General features: G+C 41.2%; 1 protein-coding gene across 1 annotated transcript in view; it reads right to left on the bottom strand.

The window, feature by feature from the left end:
- The window catches only part of LOC121568676 (piezo-type mechanosensitive ion channel component 2), a 184177-nt gene that overhangs the window by 138129 nt on the left and 23840 nt on the right, over positions 1-22208 (bottom strand). The window contains exon 2 of the mRNA XM_041879080.1: positions 4421-4516. Coding sequence (XP_041735014.1) covers positions 4421-4516 — 96 coding nt within the window. The remainder of the gene's footprint in view (positions 1-4420; positions 4517-22208) is intronic.

The raw sequence follows: 22208 nt of genomic DNA, 5'->3' as shown, positions 1-22208 counted from the left end.
CAATTGAACCTGCTATAGTGATGTTTACTTATTTTCTCATAGTGTTGATTTAACTGTGGGAATAAGATCTACTGCGTGAATGCTGGAATGCGGGTATGATTGGATCGAGCCCTCTTGAAACGTACTAAACATTACCTAACTAGCCTCAACAGGTGTCGCAGAGGATGACATACAGACGGTCACTTGAGCTTTATTTGAAATGCTGTGTAAAATCAGAGAACATTCCAGTTGATAAAGGACTTGAGGGAAAGAGCTAATTGATAGAGATGCATGTCCATGTTTTCCAGGAAGTGATGTTTGGACTGAAGCCTAAAGCTGGAGCCGCAATGGAGGGAAACAGCTGGAGGAGGAGAATAAAATTGAGAGGAAAAATGTCTCAAACTCTCCACTGCTCTGCAGCCAGCTGCTAAAGGACAAGAGAAGTCTGTACTTTTGAACCCTGACCTCCATCACCTCCGGGGGTCCCTCGCTATTGTCCATCACCGCCAGATGTACTTGTTCTAGCTCAGTTTTTTGTCTCTGTCCAATTGGCTGCCTCAGCTGCTTCATCCTCGTAAAAACCAGGGTACCACACAACTGTACCGTCATTCAAATGGTCATTTAATTTCCTTGGAGATGAAGTGGAATGAGTGCCATGTCTTCACTTCACTAGATGTCATAAAATGGTCACCATGTTTTGTGGCGAGTAAATATAGAGCAAGAATCTGTGTTTGTGACGTACCGGCGTCATATTATTGCGTCAAGATTTCGAGGCTGAGATCTCTCCCCACTGCCACCAACTATTTGGGGGGACTACTTTAGAGGTGTGAGAATCTCCTTATACAAGAGAGACATGACTGACAAGCACATGTTGCGTGTTCTTACATGTCTGGAATGATGCATGTACAGTATGTGTGTCATGGACAAGAAAAAGAGGAGGACAACAGCACATGGAGCCTATCACCTTGGGTGTGAGGTGTAGGCCTAACTCATCCCTCAACTGGACACATCGACTGTCATTCTACCCTGAGAATAAATGCAGAAACCAAGATTGAGATATAAGCAAAGGCCTATCTTGTATTTTTGTGGACCAGTAAATCCTTTAAATTACTACTACTGGCACCAAAATATGATTTAGATAGTTTTGGTTACATGCACATACAGTATCAAGTATGGATTTGGCCCATTAAGATATAGGTGTCATGTATATCAACCTTATGGGTTCAGCACTCAATCAAATCAACTTTTTGTTAGCTTAGTCAATTCTTAATAATTCTTAATAACTTATTATCATTCCTTTTTTTATGTGTTTAATGTCAAATACTATATAGCTTACACACAATAAGGGGTCAAATATGACTGTGCTTCCAGACTGCTTTGTCAAGTTAAAGCAAACAGGCTGACAATTATATGAGGTCAGCTGAGTCTTCCACATTTGCATTAACATTTTAGTCATTTAGCAGATGCTCTTATCCAGAGCGACTTACAGGCTGCCTCCCCATTATAACATGCTTATATGATGCCTGAACATGCAAGGAGTAGAGTCAAGAAGCATGAAATTACCTCCTCCAGCTCATTCACATTAACTGGGATGAATCCTAATCATATACTGCATCAAGGCTCTGTATTCAGCCGACCTGAAACGCCAACCTGATTAATTAATTTACTTCATACCAGCAGACTTTTGTTGCATTTGATTTTGCTTGGCTTGTCTGGCATGCCGTGCGGACGGGGTTTGCATTTGTGGGACTATTCCATTGGTTGTGTTGTGCCAGGCAAGCTACATCAAGTGCATCTGAAGTATTTGCAAGTATTTCCACTTTAAACTAACTACAACTTTTTATTGATGATGACCTATAAAGCTTTCAGTTGTTGTTGGTTTAAAGTGTGAGTCATGTGACCACAAATACTACAGTATAGCAACAGATATAAGACACAAGCGGTCAGGTTCTGTCCATGAGATAAACACTCAAGGCAGTCCTTGATATATATATATTGATATATTGATATATATATATATTGATATATGTTGTGTTAAGGCAGACCTACAGAATACCAGGTGGAGTGACTAACATAAATAGTATTTCTCACCAGATAACAGCTGGGTTATTCAACACTGAAATAAGTCTGGCCAATGGGGAGACAGGGTGTTTATACAATTCACATTTTTAGTCATTTAGCAGACACTCTTATCCAGAGCGACTTACAGTAGTGAGTGTATACATTTCATACTCCGTACTTTAGTCTTCTCTGAACTGGTCCCCCGTGGGAATTGAACCCAGAATCCTTGCGCTACAAGCACCATGCTCTACCAACTGAGCCATACATACTAATCCCTCACTATATACACCTCCTGGGAACAACCTTAGATTTAGGGTTTACTGATGAAAAGCCTTCTTCAGCACTGATAGTGATCAAAGGCATTGATAGTAGACAGAGGATTGGGCTTATGTATGGGATTTTAGGATGAGCTTTCGCAGGCTAATGAGTGAGAGTGAGTGACCACGTTTACATGCACACAGTATTCCAGATAGTAGCTTATATCCCTCTTAAGGTCTTATTCGGGACAAGCTGTTTAGAAGCACCTTTGATATCCTGTTTACGAGTATCCCTGTAAGCATGAATAAACAGAATATTCCTAATTGATGTTAATTTGGGTTAAATGAAATAGTAACTGAAATATGGGCACTAACTGTAGGCCTATAACCTCTCACATGTAACGTAATATAATATTAACTCCTGCAGAATTATGCATTTAATTCAGTAAAATGATACAACAAATGTTAATTTTGTCTCGGAACAGGAGTGGAGAAATATGATTTATTTCTTTCAGCATCTCTTGAGAAAATGTGAATGCGTGTGTAATGTGTTTTCTTTGACACTGTTATGCAAGCAGACAGTATTTCAACCACATAAAATAACCGCCCAAGACAAAGTAAAGTCTCATCAGAAACATGTTTCATCATTTTCTCAGCTTTCATTTCCTTAAAACCAGGCATCTTATCCTGGTTTCACATAACTGGGATACAAGCTTTTTCAGGTTATTGTAAACAGGATATGATGTTTATATGCGTCAACTCAGAAAAGCAGAATACTTGAGTATCCCGAATAACAACGGGATATTGGTGTGCATGTAAACATGGTCAGTGTTGAACTTGTGGCCTGCTGACACTCAAGCGGGAGAGAGGAGGAGGAGGGTATTCTGAGCAGATAGGCAGAGGCTGCATTCTTTCATCTCACTCTACTTGTCTTGTCTTTTGTCCCCTCCCTTCTCCTGAGTGGTACTATCACCGCCTGTCACATGTTCACTAAATATGCCATTGTTCCTGCAACAGTTGTTTGGGGGGTCGATGGATAAGAGTTGTCTTATATTGGACTGCAGGCTTACAGTGTACAATAAAAGACCATGTTCAAACTGAGACGGTAAAGATGGAAGCGTCCATAAAGGAAAACGGCACTGCGGGTTCAAAGAAAAAAAATGTCTGCTGTATTTTAAGGACAGATGTGTTTTTGTTTCAATGTCCAATGACAGTGTTCGCGAGTCTAACAGTGTGTGTGTGTGTGTGTGTGTGTGTGTGTGTGTGTGTGTGTGTGTGCACGCGTGTCATAGCCCTGTGATACAATGACAAACCACTGCCCTATCATTTCCCATCCCCGTCTCCTCCTCTGACACAAAGGTGGTCAAAGAGTCAGAAATCATTCTGTCACTGAGTGCTGTAAATCCTAGGTGTAGGCCGAGGCCATCCATAAACCCTGATAATGTAAGCGTTTAACCTCTCGCTCTTTAAAGTGGCTTGTTTGCTTGAGGGATTACCAGGTAGACCTTTCCTGCAGTCAAATGACCTAGTGGCCTCATGGGTGGAATGTTCTACATATTTTTAATAATTTCAAAATTAATAAACATTCTTCTTTTTAAACGGTGTTTATATGTCAAACGGTTTTGATATATTTCAGTCTTCTGTGATGTGTAATATTGGGATGCAAACTCAAAATGTAATACATTTCAACTCTATATGTGACATTGTACAGGTGTCATTTTTCTTTACGCCCATAACCATGTGTTTGAGGTGTATACTTTTGTTTCAAAGTAGATTTGTTTAAGACTACCAAGAAACACTCTGTGTGACCCTGATTTAGCCCACTGCAGTAAAAGGTTGAGTCTCTAAACGTGTTGTAGGTGTCAATTGACTCTCAGACAGATAACCGTTACATCCTCATACTAAAACATATGTGGTCTCTACACTTAGCCTGGCATCAGAGCAATACGAAATATACTTGACGTATTTCTCCTCTATGTATATCCTCTCTTGTATGTCACTACACTGGTATGAGAAGGTGGAAGAGCGATATACAGTAAGAATACATCTACTATAGAAACATCAATAACTAAATAAGTTGATCGTGGAGGAACAGTTTCTTAGTAATTTAGTCAGTTTCTTACCTTGCATTGTTGTTTTGGTGGGTTCTGGGAACAGTGGGATGAGCAGGAGGTAGATGAGGTAGATGAAGGAGAACCCATTGTACCGGAACAGACACGCTGCAAAACAATAAGGCAGCAAGTACCAAGTCAGATCACAAACCATCTGTGACATAACACCATGGATAAATCTCCTGAAAAAGTTAGTACCCTTAATTAGAAGGAACCAAAATAAAACAGAGTAGCAGCACTGACATTTCAAATTAAAGGGCGAAGAGGTTCTGTGGCTCAATAACAGTTATGATGGCAGCTTTGGAGAGTGGTGTGAATGGTGTCGATGGGAGTGGAGGAGAGGGAAGGGATAGCTCTATAAACCTCAAAGTTGTTTTGATAGACGACCGCGCTGCACTCGACATTCCAACAGTGTTTGACAACAGGCGTTTTGCCCTGGAGCAAACATGGCAGATCTCTGTCGGAGTGCCGAATTGGAGCCGAACGACATCTACTACGGCTGCTCATGCCAAAAACATCCAGATCGCATTAAGATAAACCGTGGTTGATGCCATTTCAGTCAAGCATTTAACATGTCAGCCTCAGTACCAGTCCATCCATTACCTAGGAAAACATACATGCAGCTCAATCTGCAGCCGGCGCAATGTTTATGACAAATGTCACGTATTGTACTTGTGTTAAATAGGCCTGTGAGATCATTCAGCCGAAATGAAATACGTTTGCAGCATATTTCTTCAGGCTTTCAAACAAAGTGGTCCACTCCGATTAACAATGATGAACTTCAGTCGTTTTCTAAGGAGTTCTATTAATTATTGCTCGCAACAGAGGTTGGTGGCCTGGCCTGCCAAAAGGTAAAATAAAGACTCCCATCGCTCACTCACCAACCCAGAAATTTTAATTATATTTCTATGCACACAACAATAGACACACACTCTGTGTTAGTGTTTTTTTCACTATGTATTTCCCCTGATACAGCACAGTGACAGTGGTGTTTCTTCTTATTTTTAAGTGGTCAAATTTGACTGTTTTAAAGTACAACATTCATTTCTACACATCTCTGTTCTGCTTCATCTTGTGCTTGTCATTAACAAAGACCTTGTCTTCCTTTACCTGTCTGAAATCGAACGATCCCTATTGTTGTAACTCAATCCAGGGGGACCCATCATCTTAAAGGTGCACTATGCAGAAATCGCACCGCCGTTTCCTGGTTGCTAAAATTGTAATAGTTCGCCTAATTTCAGTTTATGTGACAAAACAAGCAAGTATAGTGTAGAGAATCATTATACCATATAAACCACCTAAAATATTGTATTTTCAGCTTTTTGAAGCTGGTGTACAAAACCGAAAGTAAAAGACACAAAACTTAAAAACGGGAAGCATAGAAATAGTGCACATAGAACAGATCTACCGCATCTCAGACTTACTTTCAATGAGAATGACAGCTCTATAACACACATTTCTATGTGAATTTGGTCAGGTCCCTCAAAAAGTTACATATTGCAGCTTTAAAGGTGCAATCTGTGATATTTAGTCTACCATGAAGTGGCAGGGCTGCCTTTTGTTTTTGTAATTCAGGATTGGACCTTTAAAGACAGCCTGCATTTACTTCAGAATTGAGTCATGTAGGCCTAGTATTTACAGTATTGTTCAGATTACCATAATATGACTAACGCCACCATAAACAAGCAGTGAGATGTTAAAAGGCCAAATACCAAACCAGTATGATTGCTCTTTTTTCTATTTGAAAATGCTTACACTGCAGGATGAAAAGTTCAGACGATACAAAAGACTGTGACACACAGGGAGGCCCAGACCTCAGACATGATTCAATAACTCATGACCTCTTCACACTGCAACAACAGGTCATTTGAATTATTGTGTGGATTATAATTTTTGTAGGGGTTGATAAATTTTTTGTTAGGGTAAATCAAGTCTGACGTTTTAAAGTGGAAATTACACATTTTAGAAGCCTTTTTAAACCTTGAATACACTACAAGTTTATTTCCTGCAGCTACAGGGTGATCAAATTAAGATCCTACACCTGTAGCTATTGCCACGTTGGGGCACTTCCCTCCATTTCTCCCCACGCAAACAGACTTATTGTTTGGTAGCCCACAAACATTTCTTGCTAACCTGACTATGCTATCGCTAATCCCATCAAACATTATGCTTTGTATTAAATAAGAACTCAAACATCAGAGTAGTTATAATATAATTTATTTCAAAAAGTTTAGCATTATATTTATTTTGTTTGGTATCGCCAACCTAACTATTCACCACCGCTGTTGAACTGGCTTCCTGGGTGAGAGCGCTCCAGTCAGTCCACAGGTTGCGCACTTCTCATTATTTGGTTTCTCCTGTTTAAAGCAAGAATCCTTAATTGAAACAATAACAAAGATAGCACCCCGCCTGTGTTTTGGAAAAAGCTGAGGAATGGGCCTGGAAAAATTTAACCAGAGACGGAAGAGGAAGCGAGACATCCCACTCCCTCATTTTTTTCTGGTTCATACACAGTCAATGAGGTAAGCAGACCAGACCCAACTACTAATGCAATGGTGCATATCTGAAAGGCACCCCGTTAAGCAGACCGGAACGTACCATTTTTTTCAATGATAACAACCTGAGTGGGACATCTTCATTTATCCACCATCTTTGATGTAACCACTCTTAAATTCATACACAGAGCTATGGATGCAAGGACTGACTATCAATGATATCAAAATTATAGTTTTAACCATGTTTTGAGGCTATACAGTGTTGTTTACATTGACATTGCAATGGCTATAGGAGGACGGAATCATTGTAATGGCTATAGGAGGACGGAATCATTGTAATGGCTATAGGAGGACGGGAGTATTGTAATGGCTATGGGAGGACGGGATTATTGTAATGGCTATAGGAGGACGGGAGTATTGTAATGGCTATAGGAGGACAGGATTATTGTAATGGCTATAGGAGGTCGGGCTCATTGCAATGGCTCATTTGGAACGATATCAAACACATCAAACATATGAAAACCACATGTTTGACTCCGTTCCATTAATTCCATTCCAGCCATTACAATGAGCCTGTCCTCCTATAGCTCCTCCCACCAGCCTCCACTGATGTATATGTGTGTGTGTATGTGTGTGTGTGTGTGTGTTTTAAGGATTAAAATCTACCAAGTTTCAATACCAGGAATAATTAATATTTACCCTGAGAGTCCCAGGAAATACAACAAAATCGGAAATGCTTATTTAAAGCGTTTAAAACCAAGATATGGTCACTATGCCAGGGTTCTCCCCAAATAAGAGGGACGCTGTGCCACCTTGTCGGCTTGGCTGCACCACTATGTAAAGCAGAGGAGGCTGGTGGGATGAGCTATAGGAGGACGGGCTCATTGTAATGGCTTGAATGGAATTAATGGAACGTGTCAAACATGTGGTTTCCATACTGTTCCATTTATTCCATTCCAGCCATTACAACGAGCCCGTCCTCCTATAGCTCCTCCCACCAGCCTCCTCTGATGTAAAGACTTCAGAGTAAATGAAACTGATATTTAGTGATCACCAATGACATTGTTGTGAATTGCAAAACAGGCAGTTCATAAACTCAGAGCATTATGATGTTCCTCAATTAATTCATCACATTTCAGCAGTAGGCTCTCACTGGGCAAAAACTGGTTGAATCAACGTTGGTTTCACGTCATTTGTGATGAGGTTAAATCAACGTGGAAAACGTTGTTGGATTTGCAAATAGTCATCAAGGTAAGGGAATTTATAATTTTTTTCACCCAACTTTTGTTGAATTCATTTTAGTTGACAACTCAACCAAATGCAAATAAAAAATAGGGCTTTGAGGTACCGGAATGCATTAAAAAAAGTACCTTTATAATAAAGAATTGCATCAGTGGAATCTACTGAGAGAAGGCTGACTCATAATAATGTGTTTGATACAATTTCATCCACTCCATTTCAGCCTTAAGACTCGCTTCCAGACATTATTATGAGCCTTCTTCCCCTCAGCAGCCTCCACTGCCATGCATTATCATCGCTTTTGCTTACTAGCATAGAGCAGTAGAGAAGATGCGCTTGCAGAAGTTGCACAAATGGGGGAACAAAATTGTAGCCTAGGGTCCGGGAAAATGTTGCCATTTTATAAACACATTCCATGCAATTCTACATAATTTTAGATCTTCTTTAATACCTCACAAATGATCAAAATGACTGGCTACTTTGACACTGATAAACTGAGAATATGAGATCAATAGAAACGACCTTGTCTTGAATCCTCAATAGCCTAGGCCTAGGTGTGTGGAGACACATCTTACATTTACATTTTAGTCATTTAGCAGACGCTCTTATCCAGAGCGACTTACAGTTAGTGAGTGCATACATTTTTCATACTGCCCCCCCGTGGGAATCGAACCCACAACCCTGGCGTTGCAAGCGCCATGCTCTACCAACTGAGCTACAGTTTGTACAATATGAGGAAACTATAGTCCTAAAAAATATTTCCAGTCTCACAGACTCACCGAATGATAGTGCCAAAAGCTTACAGTAACCTATCTCTCTCTTGTTTTACTTTGCACAACAATGCTGTTCGCTCAATAGGCCTATTTGGAAGTTGATAACTTGGTAGCCTATACAGATAGATTAGTATTTTCTTTTCAGCAGGATCCATTTGCTTTCCAACCTGTGTTTTCCCACGATTGTATTTGAAATATTGCGAAAGGCCTGTTTTGGCTGCATGCTGTTCGCTGACTGATTTCCTGAGCTTTCCCGACTGTATAGACATGCTTTGTGATTGGACTACATACAATCCACAGCTAGGCAGTTAAAAAAAATAAGCTATTGATCCTCTGTGGCTAAATTATAGGCCTACTCCTGGTGTAGTATTCTGATTTATGTCATTTCTTTCTGAACTGACATCAGTTATTCTATAACTTTTGCAAATGTATTTCAATTTATCAGGGGTGCTGCGGCACTTCCAGCACCGTTCCGGCAGCTATTCTATAAGGAATAAATGATAAAGTACAACGCTGGAGAGATGAGAGTTGCAGGCTCATGTCTATCAGAGCAGAGAGAGGGAGAGAGATCATAGAAAGTTAATTTCATTCTAGTTCTGTGAGAGATAGGCCTACAGGCGCGCTTCTCTCTCTCACCACAGCAATGGCACAGGCGTTGGTCTATATACAGTTGAAGTCGGAAGTTTACATACACTTAGGTTGGATACCTCTCAGGAAAACAAACAACATTTACAATGACCAACAAAGACAAATGACAGAGGGAGTGTACAGTTGAAGTCGGAAGTTTACATACACTTAGGTTGGAGTCATTAAAACTATTTTTTCAACCACTCCATTTCTTGTTAACAAGCTATAGTTTTGGCAAGTCGGTTAGGACATCTACTTTGTGCATGACACAAGTAATTTTTCCAACAATTGTTTACAGACAGATTATTTCACTTATAATTCACTGTATCACAATTCCAGTGGGTCAGAAGTTTACATACACTAAGTTGACTGTGCCTTTAAACAGCTTGGAAAATTCCAGGAAATGATGTCATGGCTTTAGAAGCTTCTGATAGGCTAATTGACATCATTTGAGTCAATTGGAGGTGTACCTGTGGATGTATTTCAAGGCCTACCTTCAAACTCAGTGCCTCTTTGCTTGACATCATGGGAAAATCAAAAGAAATCAGCCAAGACCTCAGAAAAAATGTGTTGTAGACCTCCACAAGTCTGGTTCATCCTTGGGAGCAATTTCCAAACGCCTGAAGGTACCACATTCATCTGTACAAACAATAGTACGCAAGTATAAACACCATGGGACCACGCAGCCGTCATACCGCTCAGAAAGGAGACGCGTTCTGTCTCCTAGAGATTAACGTACTTTGGTGCGAAAAGTGCAAATCAATCCCAGAACAACAGCAAAGGACCTTGTGAAGATGCTGGAGGAAACAGGTACAAAAATATCTATATCCACAGTAAAACTAGTCCTATATCGACATAACCTGAAAGGCCGCTCAGCAAGGAAGAAGCCACTGCTCCAAAACCGCAATAAAAAAGCCAGACTATGGTTTGCAACTGCACATGGGGACAAAGATTGTACTTTTTGGCCATAATGGCCATAATGACCATCGTTATGTTTGGAGGAAAAAGGGGGAGCTTGCAACCGTAAAGCACGGGGTTGGCAGCATCATGCTGTGGGGGTGCTTTGCTGCAGGAGGGACTGGTGCACTTCACAAAATAGATGGCATCATGAGGAAGGAATATTATGTGGATATATTGAAGCAACATCTCAAGACATCAGTCAGGAAGTTAAAGCTTGGTCGCAAATGGGTCTTCCAAATGGACAATGACCCCAAGCATACTTCCAAAGTTGTGGCAAAGTGGCTTAAGGACAACAAAGTCAAGGTATTGGAGTGGTCATCACAAAGCCCTGACCTCAATCCTATAGAACATTTGAAGGCAGAACTGAAAAAGTGTGTGTGAGCAAGGAGGCCTACAAACCTGAGTCAGTTACACCAGCTCTGTCAGGAGGAATGGGCCAAAATTCACCCAACTTATTGTGGGAAGCTTGTGGAAGGCTACCCAAAACGTTTGACCAGATTTAAACAATTTAAAGGCAATGCTACCAAATAGAAATTGAGTGTATGTAAACTTCTGACCCACTGGGAATGTGATGAAATAAATAAAAGCTGAAATAAATAATTCTCTCTACTATTATTCTGACATTTCACATTCTTAAAATAAAGTGGTGATCCTAACTGACCTAAGACAGGGGATTTTTTACTAGGATTAATGTCAGGAATTGTGAAAAACTGAGTTGAAATGTATTTGGCTAAGGTGTATGTAAACTTCCGACTTCAGCTGTAGGTTACAATGTTGTGCAAACCATAAGCTAAACCCGGCCGGGCCGGCCCAACACGAATCAATTCGTAAATTATCAAGCACGTTTTCACATTATGTTTTTTAGGGGGCAGGAGAATTACAGCGGAGTTTATTTGAATTAACTCTGATTGCTTTTATTCACATTTTTACATTGTAAACAGTGAACAAACATTTTAATGCAATGAGAAGTAGCCTATCAGATCCTGGCAAATGGGTTCCGTAACGAAACAGTCCGAAACTGAGAGGTGATGGAACGGGATCCGGCTCAAATTAAATCAAATCTCCACACAGAGTGCGCTCTCATGCACCCCGAGAATAGCGTTGTCGAATCATACAAACATTGTAACAGCGGTCAAACAAAAGTCAAAGGACCAAAGTTGCTAAGCTTGCTAGATAACCTCCAAAATCGAGTTGATGATTATACAGATAGCAGATCAGCTCATGAATAACAGGGAGTTGAAGAGTGGAAATAGTTTAAATATCAAGGTATCTTAACGTGGACCAACTATCAATATCAATATCTACTCTCATACCATTTGTTGATCACACATTCTCTACCGAAGCTCTCATATGGGCAGCAAGTAGGCTACGAGACAGCACAGAATAAAGTTCGGAATTTATAACAGCACAAAGTAAATGGACCATCCTGGGGAGCTCAAATGTGTGTTTGTTCAGTCAGAACTTCTGGGTTTGCTCTAGTCTCGAACCTGGATCTGTAATGACGCCTCAAGCACTGCGATGCACTACCTTAGACCGCTGTGCCACTCGGGAGGCCCCTGGCATCATATTTCTGTCCTGCTGCTTTGTTGACAATTCAGACCCCTTGACTTTATCCACATTTTGTTACGTTACAGCCTTACTCTAAAATGGATTACATTGTTTTTTCCCCTCATCAATCTACACACAATACCCCATAATGACAAAGCAAAAACAGGTTTTTAGAAAGGTTTGCACATTTATTAAAACAAAAAAAATGGAAATATCACATTTACATAACCTTTGGCAGCGATTACAACCTTGATTCTTCTTGGGTATGATGCTACAAGCTTGGCACACCTGTATTTGGGGAGTTTCTCCCATTCTTCTCTGCAGATCCTCTCAAGCTCTGTCAGGCTGGATGGGGAGCGTCGCTGCACAGCTATTTTCAGGTCTCTCCAGAGATGTTCGATCGGGTTCATGTCCGGGCTCTGGCTGGGTGACTCAAGGACATTCAGAGACTTGTCCCGAAGCCACTCCTGCATTGTATTGGCTGTGTGCTTAGGGCTGTTGTCCTGTTGGAAGGTGAACCTTCGCCCCAGTCTGAGGTCCTGAGCGCTCTGGAGCAGGTTTTCATCAAGGATCTCTCTGTACTTTGCTCCGTTCATCTTTCCCTCGATCCTGACTAGTCTCCCAGTCCCTGCCGCTGAAAAACATCCCCACAGCATGATGCTGCTACCACCATGCTTCACCGTAGGGATGGTGCCAGGTTTCCTCCAGACGTGACGCTTGGCATTCAGGCCAAAGAGTTTAATATTGGTTTCATCAGACCAGAGAATCTTGTTTCTCATGGTCTGAGGTGCCTTTTGGCAAACTCCAAGCTGCCTGTCATGTGCCTGATTGGTGGAGTGCTGCAGAGATGGTTGTCCTTCTGGCAGGTTCTCCCATCTCCACAGAGGAACTCTGGAACTTTGTCAGAGTGACCAACGGGTTCTTGGTCACCTCCCTGATCAAGGCCCTTCTCCCCTGATTGCTCAATTTGGCCGGGCGGACAGCTCTAAGAAGAGTCTTGGTGGCTCAAAACTTCTTCCATTTAAGAATGATGGAGGCCACTGTGTTCTTGGGGACCTTCAATGCTGCAGACATTTTTTGGTACCCTTCCCCAGATCTGTGCCTCGACACAATCCTGTCTCGGAGCTCTACGGACAATTCCTTCGACCTCATGGCTTGGTTTTTGCTCTGACATACACTGTCAACTGTGGGACCTTATATAGACAGGTGTGTGCCTTTCCAAATCATGTCTAATCAATTGAATTTACCACAGGTGGACTCCAATCAAGTTGTAGAAACATCTCAAGGATGATCAATGGAATTAGGATGCACCTGAGCTCAATTTCGAGTCTCATAGCAAAAGGTCTGAATACTTATGTAAATAATGTATTTTTTAATTATTTTTTTGTATACATTTGCAAACATTTCTAAGAACCTGTTTTCGCTTTGTCGTTATGGGGTAATGACCATTAAAATTAAGCTAGAGATATGTTCGGCGGATGCACAAATGCTGTTGCTTATTGATTTGCTCTGGTTCACCACATAGAGCAGTAGAAACATTTTTTTTAATTGGAAGTTGCCTATCTGTCATTTCCGCCACACACTGTCTCTTCCGCCACGCCATGTCATTTCCACCACAACACATATTTTAAAGTAAAACATATAAAAAACATACAATCAAACCAACTATATTCAGTGGTGTTGATAATTGTGCAGTTAGGGCTAAGATTTGTGTATACACTTTGAGAAATATATGATTTTGAGCTATGATAAGAAAATGAAATGTTCCATTGACCTAGTTTTAGGTGTTTTTTAGTGTAAACATTGTAAAATCTTTACAGTTACATTTCTGAAAAAAATAATAAATTACAAATTTTAACAGATATGTGTGTGCTATTTAATCAAATATATTTATAACAGAAGATATTTCATTATTTTCTCTTAAAAATACATGTTTTGTTATGTGATGGAAATGACCGTTTTCTTGGACTGTATAAATATATATTAGTAAATACAAATCATCACAGCCAACTTCAGGGAAGGTTTCCAGACAGATTGAGAAACCAACTGATACTAAAAAATTGTTTGTAGAAATGTTTTTATTTTCTGAAACTGTCTAGCTCAAAGAGTACCATAGTTGAAGAATTACCCACATATACAACCTCCGCATCCAGTCTTCTCATCACTTGCACTGTTAAATAGGCCTACATTCCACAAATGTTTGCACCTGAACCTCTGACCTCTGAACTGTTGCTGCTCCACACCAACTGATGATGTGGTAAGTGACACTTTGCTTTTTGAAAATTCTATATCTTGATACCTAATCCTATAAACTTCACTGCTGGGACTATCCAAATAAAGTGTGACCAAAATACTGTACAGTGGCTTGCGAAAGTATTCACCCCCCTTGGCATTTTTCCTATTTTGTTGCCTTACAACCTGGAATTAAAATAGATTTTTGGGGGGTTTGTATCATTTGATTTACACAACATGCCTACCACTTTGAAGATGCAAAATATTTTTTTATGTGAAACAAACAAGAAATAAGACAAAAAAATAAAAGAAAACTTGAGCATGCATAATTATTCACCCCCCCAAAGTCAATACTTTGTAGAGCCACCTTTTGCAGCAATTACAGCTGCAAGTCTTTTGGGGTATGTCTCTATAAAATTGACACATCTAGCCACTGGGATTTTTGCCCATTCTTCAAGGCAAAACTGCTTCAGCTCCTTCAAGTTGGATGGGTTCCGCTGGTGTGCAGCAATCTTTAAGTCATACCACAGATTCTCAATTGGATTGAGGTCTGGGCTTTGACTAGGCCATTCCAAGACATTTAAATGTTTCCCCTTAAACCACTTGAGTGTTGCTTTAGCAGTATGCTTAGGGTCATTGTCCTGCTGGAAGGTGAACCTCCGTCCCAGTCTCAAATCTCTGGAAAACTGAAAAAGGTTTCCCTCAAGAATTTCCCTGTATTTAGCGCCATCCATCATTCCTTCAATTCTGACCAGTTTCCCAGTCCCTGCCGATGAAAAACATCCCCACAGCATGATGCTGCCACCACCATGCTTCACTGTGGGGATGGTGTTCTCGGGGTGATGAGAGGTGTTGGGTTTGCGCCAGACATAGCATTTTCCTTGATGGCCAAAAAGCTCAATTTTAGTCTCATCTGACCAGAGTACTTCTTCCATATGTTTGGGGAGTCTCCCACATGCCTTTTGGCGAACACCAAACGTGTTTGCTTATTTTTTTCTTTAAGCAATGGCTATTTTCTGGCCACTCTTCCATAAAGCCCAGCTCTGTGGAGTGTACGGCTTAAAGTGGTCCTATGGACAGATACTCCAATCTCCGCTGTGGAGCTTTGCAGCTCCTTCAGGGTTACCTTTGGTCTCTTTGTTGCCTCTCTGATTAATGCCCTCTTGCCTGGTCTGTGAGTTTTGGTGGGTGGGCTCTATTGGCAGGTTTGTTGTGGTGCCATATTCTTTCAATTTTTTTATAATGGATTTATTGGTGCTCCGTGGGATGTTCAAAGTTTCTGATATTTTTTTATAACCGAACCCTGATCTGTACTTCTCCACAACTTTGTCCCTGACCTGTTTGGAGAGCTCCTTGGTCTTCATGGTGCCGCTTGCTTGGTGGTGCCCCTTGCTTAGTGGTGTTGCAGACTCTGGGGCCTTTCAGAACAGATGTTTATATACTGAGATCATGTGACACTTAGATTGCACACAGGTGGACTTTATTTAACTAATTATGTGACTTCTGAAGGTAATTGGTTGCACCAGATCTTATTTAGGGGCTTCATAGTAAAGGGTGTGAATAGATATGCACGCACCACTTTTCTGTTATTTATTTTTTAGAATTCTTAGAATTCTTTTTTCATTTCACTTCACCAATTTGGACTATTTTGTGTATGTCCATTACATGAAATAAAAATAAAAATCCATTTAAATTACAGGTTGTAATGCAACAAAATAGGAAAAACGCCAAGGGGGATGAATACTTTTGCAAGGCACTGTATATACTGATTGTAGAATATATGGAGGGAAATACATATTACAGAATATATGAAGGGAAATTCAGCGAGAGGGATATCCCAGTTTATACTACATGGCATTCCGAAGTGAGTCATGGATTAAATATCATACTGTACCATATAGCAACTACGCATTTGTTTATATTCCAGTAAGAAAAATATATACATAGCGATACTATACACTGAGTGTACAAAACATTAAAAACACCTTCCTAATATTGAGTTGCACATCATTCTTTAACCTGTCTCCTCCCCTTCATCTACACTGATTGAAGTGGATTTAATAAGTGACATCAATAAGGGATCGTAGCTTTCACCTGGATTCACCTGGTCAGTATATGTCATGGAAAGAGCAGGTGTCCTTAATGTTTTATACACTCAGTGTGCATTTATACTGGTACACTAAATACAGAGGAAACATGTTCCACATCTGCATCCTTTTCCCGTGCAGCATGTGGACAATCAAAAGTGTTATGACACTTCTTCTTCAAAACCCACTGGGCACAGACGTCAATTCAACGTCTATTACACGTTGATTCAACGTGTTTTCATTGAAATGACATGGAAACAATGTTGATTCAACCAGTGTGTGCCCAGTGGGACATGATCCTGAAAACGTTCATTACATTATTGTTCCAAAGAAGAGGAAGAGGAAATGGAGGGAGAGAGAATAGGTAGGGGACTGTTTACATCGGAACGGAGGAGATGATCCCTTCTGTCAAATCCAAACAATGGCCCTAATCCACAGCTTTGTGCCTCCTTCCCCTCCTCCTCCCTTCCTCTCCCTCCCTCCTTCCCTCCTAATGAACTGTAAGGCACAGGCCAGTCACCCGTGATACAAGTCAGTATTCGACGTCCATCCATGTCTGAGGACGTCGGGAGATTACGTGGAAACCGGCCACTAGGGGCAACAGTGAGCGCTGTTACCGTCAAGTACCATAGGTTTTGCTAGGGCTTTGTGGACGGGGATGGCGGATGGGTGTATTTGAATCCAGCGATAGAAAGTTGTTTTTGATTTTTTTGTTTCAAGCCTATCCCAAACCTTAACCCTTACCTTAACCATTCTGAATTAATGCCTAAACTTAACCCTAACCTTAAAAATTTTGAGTTAATACCTGAACTTAAACTTAAATACTTCGAAATTTGACGTTTGAGAAACATGGATGAACGTCTAATTCTGACGTGAGACTGTGAGAGCTTGTAGGTAAGGCAAGCCCAGGCAAGTACAAGTACAAGTCGGCCTAAAAAAAACACAAAATTACACTTAACTAAATGGGGCTTATCTGTTTGATCCGTGTCAATAGGGGCCATTCATGGGCCGTCTGACCCACGGTCAATGCTTCCTGTTTCACCGGCCACTGGGGTATTGGCAGGAATGGAGTCAGGACTGGCCCCCTTCGTCTCTCCAGCTTTTGCCAACCCTTACTGAAGAATAGTTCTCAGTGTGGTTCACTGATTATCATGCCCTTTTTATTTAAGAATAGTGCAAGATGGGGTTTTCAAATCAAATCAGAGTTGATTTGTCATGTGCACAGAATACAGCAGATGTAAACAGGACAGTGAAATGCTTGCTTGCAAGCTCTTCCCCAACAATGCACTTATGCTAAGTCATACAAAACAAATGCACACAATAATAAAACAAATACACACTATATACAAGGTCAGCATCAGTATCAATCAATGGAAGGGATACTAGTGGCAGTTGTGTAGTCAGGGTTAAAGTGACTGAGCAGCAATATAAATATAATAAATAGTAGCAGCAGCGAATATGGTGGTTGTGTGTGTGCATGTGGGGTTGTGTATGAGTGTGCGTGTGCGTGAGTGTGTGTAGAGGGGTGCTGGAGTATCAGTGGATGGATGTGTGGGTAGAGTCTGTGAATGTGTATATAGTCAGTGCAGATAGTCAGTGGAGATGGGTGTAGGTAGTCAGCTCTGGATTAGCTGTTCAACAGTCTTATTGCTTGGAGGTAGAAGCTGTCCATCGAGCCGGTTGGATTTTTGTGTGGTGGTGTCGTGTCATTGATTTCCCCTTGAAATACATGCCGTGTTTTCCTCAGACAAATTGGGCGTAGCTAATTGGCCAATAGAAGCGTGGAAGTTAAGTATCTATCAGTTCGGCCTCATTCTCAGCCACATCCTGGCTTTTCCAGGGGTTTGGAAATTAAACACTAAATTGAAACGGGCACCTCATCCGGCTGTCCTTCTGTGACCTGCGCTCCCGACCACATAAAAACCTTTACTGTAGATCCTCAGTGTCAGAAGCCACCCACTCCTGAGGTTCCAGCCTGCTTCGAGAGGGGTGTGTGTGTTTGCGTGCAATTTGAATCCCCAATTGATTATAAAATCATGACCACCACTTAAAGGGTTGGCCCTGTGCGTGGGTTGCAGGCAAACTTGTATAAAGCCAGTGTACAGCATTACAATAACTAAGTCCATTCATTAATATCAATTGATGCAAGGAGTGAGTTTTCAACAGTGATTTAACACTGGATGCTTTATGTACAGGATACTGATGGTTTTCATTACTCAGATAGATTAATGTATTGTTTGTATGGCAGTTTGGTAGTATGCAGTCTGTGTGTATGGTGTGTGTGTGTGTGTGTGTGTAAGTGTGTGTATGTGTGTGTGTGTGTGTGTGTGTATGTAGGTCTGTTTTGGTTCCTGATCTGTGTGGGTGGTGAGCCTAGTCTCTGGCAGTGTTATTGGGATTAGGCATCCATTAACACTTCCCCCCAGCGAGTGACCTCCTTTTGGCAGCCAGCACACGGCTTGACTGGGGCAGCAGCTTCAAACAGCTGGGTCTTCAGGACCAGCCTGACTGTTTGGAGTAGGAGATGGGACCAGAGCCACTGCAAACACACAAAACCCCACGCTGCCCCAAAATGTCCACACCCATTTATTTTCCTTACTGAGCTGCAAACACTGTCTTCCAAACACTGCAAATGATTACCCTCAGAATATCTGCTGTGGGTTTAAGTGACCGTAATGATTCAAACATCGGGACTCGGGAGAGCGGGACGGAGGCCATGTCTGTCTTTGCGGATGCAGAGCAGCACACTCGCATGCTCCATTGCATCCTCGTCAAGCAGAGTTTCCACTTTGCCACCTATGCTGTACACACCCCATTCATTATTATGCAAAGATCACTCCACCAAGCTGGTGGCTTTTAGGATCAGAAACCTAGATCAGGCTTACTAGTTTCATCCCCTTGCACTGCAAGACATTGGGGATATACACACAAGACAGGGATTGAGTTATATCAAGCAGTTTAAACTATCCAGAAATGAACAGCACTGAATGTTCTTTGGGGCTAAACTTCCTTTTGGTCATTTAGCAGACGGTCTTATCCAGAACGACTTGCAATTAGGGTTACAGTGGGGGAAAAAAGTATTTAGTCAGCCACCAATTGTGCAAGTTCTCCCACTTAAAAAGATGAGAGAGGCCTGTAATTTTCGTCATAGGTACACGTCAACTATGACAGACAAATTGAGATTTTTTTTCTCCAGAAAATCACATTGTAGGATTTTTTATGAATTTATTTGCAAATTATGGTGGAAAATAAGTATTTGGTCACCTACAAACAAGCAAGATTTCTGGCTCTCACAGACCTGTACCTTCTTCTTTAAGAGGCTCCTCTGTCCTCCACTCGTTACCTGTATTAATGGCACCTGTTGGAACTTGTTATCAGTATAAAAGACACCTGTCCACAACCTCAAACAGTCACACTCCAAACTCCACTATGGCCAAGACCAAAGAGCTGTCAAAGGACACCAGAAACAAAATTGTAGACCTGCACCAGGCTGGGAAGACTGAATCTGCAATAGGTAAGCAGCTTGGTTTGAAGAAATCAACTGTGGGAGCAATTATTAGGAAATGGAAGACATAAAAGACCACTGATAATCTCCCTCGATCTGGGGCTCCACGCAAGATCTCACCCCGTGGGGTCAAAATGATCACAAGAACGGTGAGCAAAATCCCAGAACCACACGGGGGGACCTAGTGAATGACCTGCAGAGAGCTGGGACCAAAGTAACAAAGCCTACCATCAGTAACACACTACGCCGCCAGGGACTCAAATCCTGCAGTGCAAGACGTGTCCCCCTGCTTAAGCCAGTACATGTCCAGGCCCATCTGAAGTTTGCTAGAGTGCATTTGGATGATCCAGAAGAGGATTGGGAGAATGTCATATGGTCAGATGAAACCAAAATAGAACTTTTTGGTAAAAACTCAACTCGTCGTGTTTGGAGGACAAAGAATGCTGAGCATGGGCGGTGTGTTCAATAGGGCGATATGGGCGACGCACTGCCAAACGGGAAAAGGAAGGGATTTTTTTTCTAATCAATTATATCATGGCAACAGTAGTTCAGTGTTCACGTCTGATCTGCCAGCCACTAAATGTCCAATCAGGCTAAAGTCGTGCTTCAAATGTCCCCGCCCGTTTTGGGGCGATTTCAGTCAGGTTGAAAATCGCCCAGAAGTCTCTCATAGCCTCTAATGTAAAATATTTTTTTTCAAATTTCTGAGCTTTCAATACATTCTCTATGGGTGTCTGAGGGCTTGCACTTACGCGCTTTCGTCATACGTAACGTAACGTAACCATGAACGGCAGACAGCAACGCTTGGACAGCGACTGGTGTAACCGACATGCACCATCTTTCAGAAAAGATTAAGAAAAATGAGCTGTCAAAGACCCACATTGATAGCTGTTTGAGATTGTCTGCTTTGGTGAGAGTGAATATTGCCACTCAACTGGATGAGGGATACAGGCTAGCTGTCCGCCGCCACAACGCTGAGGTTAGCAACAGCAGAGTCGTGAACACTGTCTACGAGAATCGAGACGACCTCATAGAATGTTTTGAAGCCATCCGGACGGGTTCATTGGGTTCATTTGACCAGCCCACCGTACCAGAAGCTACAGAATAAGGACATCGATGCTGTCTTTATCAAACGTGCCCTCGACAGCTTCGCAAGCAGGTAAGGTAAGATAAAGATTAAACAATATCATTCGATCTTTCTCAAAGCAGAGCTTTATTTGAAAATGTATGCATGAAAGGAGACTGCATTTGTGTTTGAAATTACATTATTGTCATTATATATGGCCAGTGGTGTAATCTATCTTATTTTATATACTATGTGTACTGTACAGTGGTGCTCATAAGTGTATGAACACATTCTAAAGCTGACTAAAAAGAGGAATAAAAAAATAAAAAAATCATCTTTTGGAAATTGATCTTAATGACTTAATTAAAAAAGTTGGAAAATCCAACCTTTAAGGACACCAATTTTCTTTTCTTTTTTATTCCTCTTTTTAGTCAACTTTAGCATGGGATCATAAGCTTATGAGCACCACTGTATACTGTGCTGAACATCCAGGCTATGTGAGACACAAAGGCTAACTTAAACACTAAAGACTTTATGCATCCCTGCCCATTTTAAGTGGAACTGAAGTATTTGTACTATACCTGGATACATTGCATATACCTGTGCATCACATAGACAACAATACTGTACAAAGCCAACAAACACATTGGTCTGTTTGCCTTCAGGGACTCCTCTCAACAGCAGCTGCAAGAAGCAACAGGAGCCAAAAGACCCAGAACAGCTTTGAGAGAAGAGGAGAAGCAGAGGCTGTCTGAAGAGGTCTGCAACACCATCCTGGATCACACCAAAGAAAGGTTCTCTTTCTCTGGCCACCTTGTGAGTGCTACCTTACTGCAAGCAGACATGTTTGAAAGGTACTGCCATTCAAAAAAATAAAAAATCTGTTCATGTTCATTTTTACAAATCTATACAATTGGCCAGAATATGGTTGTTCATATTTACAAATCTATACAATTGGCCAGAATATGGTTGTTCATTTTTACAAAGCCATACATATTGTTTATGCAGTGTTGAGGAATGTGAAAGAACACCCTTGATTATTTTTACTGTGATAACTTATTTTGCTTTTGTAAGCCAACACTTTTGAGATCAGTCAATAAATGCTTCTGGTATTGACTTATATGCTGCCCCTGTCTTCATGTTGTTGCTGGACATATCTTTTTAAAAATGTGTGTAGGTCACCTAAATCATCAGAAAAATTGCCCCTCCTGAGAATTTTTTCAGGAGCCGCCACTGATGCTGAGTTGCATCCAAAGAACACCATACCT

The sequence above is a fragment of the Coregonus clupeaformis genome, chromosome 7 (genome assembly GCF_020615455.1).
Source record: "Coregonus clupeaformis isolate EN_2021a chromosome 7, ASM2061545v1, whole genome shotgun sequence".
Taxonomy (NCBI): domain Eukaryota; kingdom Metazoa; phylum Chordata; class Actinopteri; order Salmoniformes; family Salmonidae; genus Coregonus; species Coregonus clupeaformis.
Note: the sequence above shows the minus strand (reverse complement) of the source record. Positions and strands in the feature narration are given on the sequence as shown.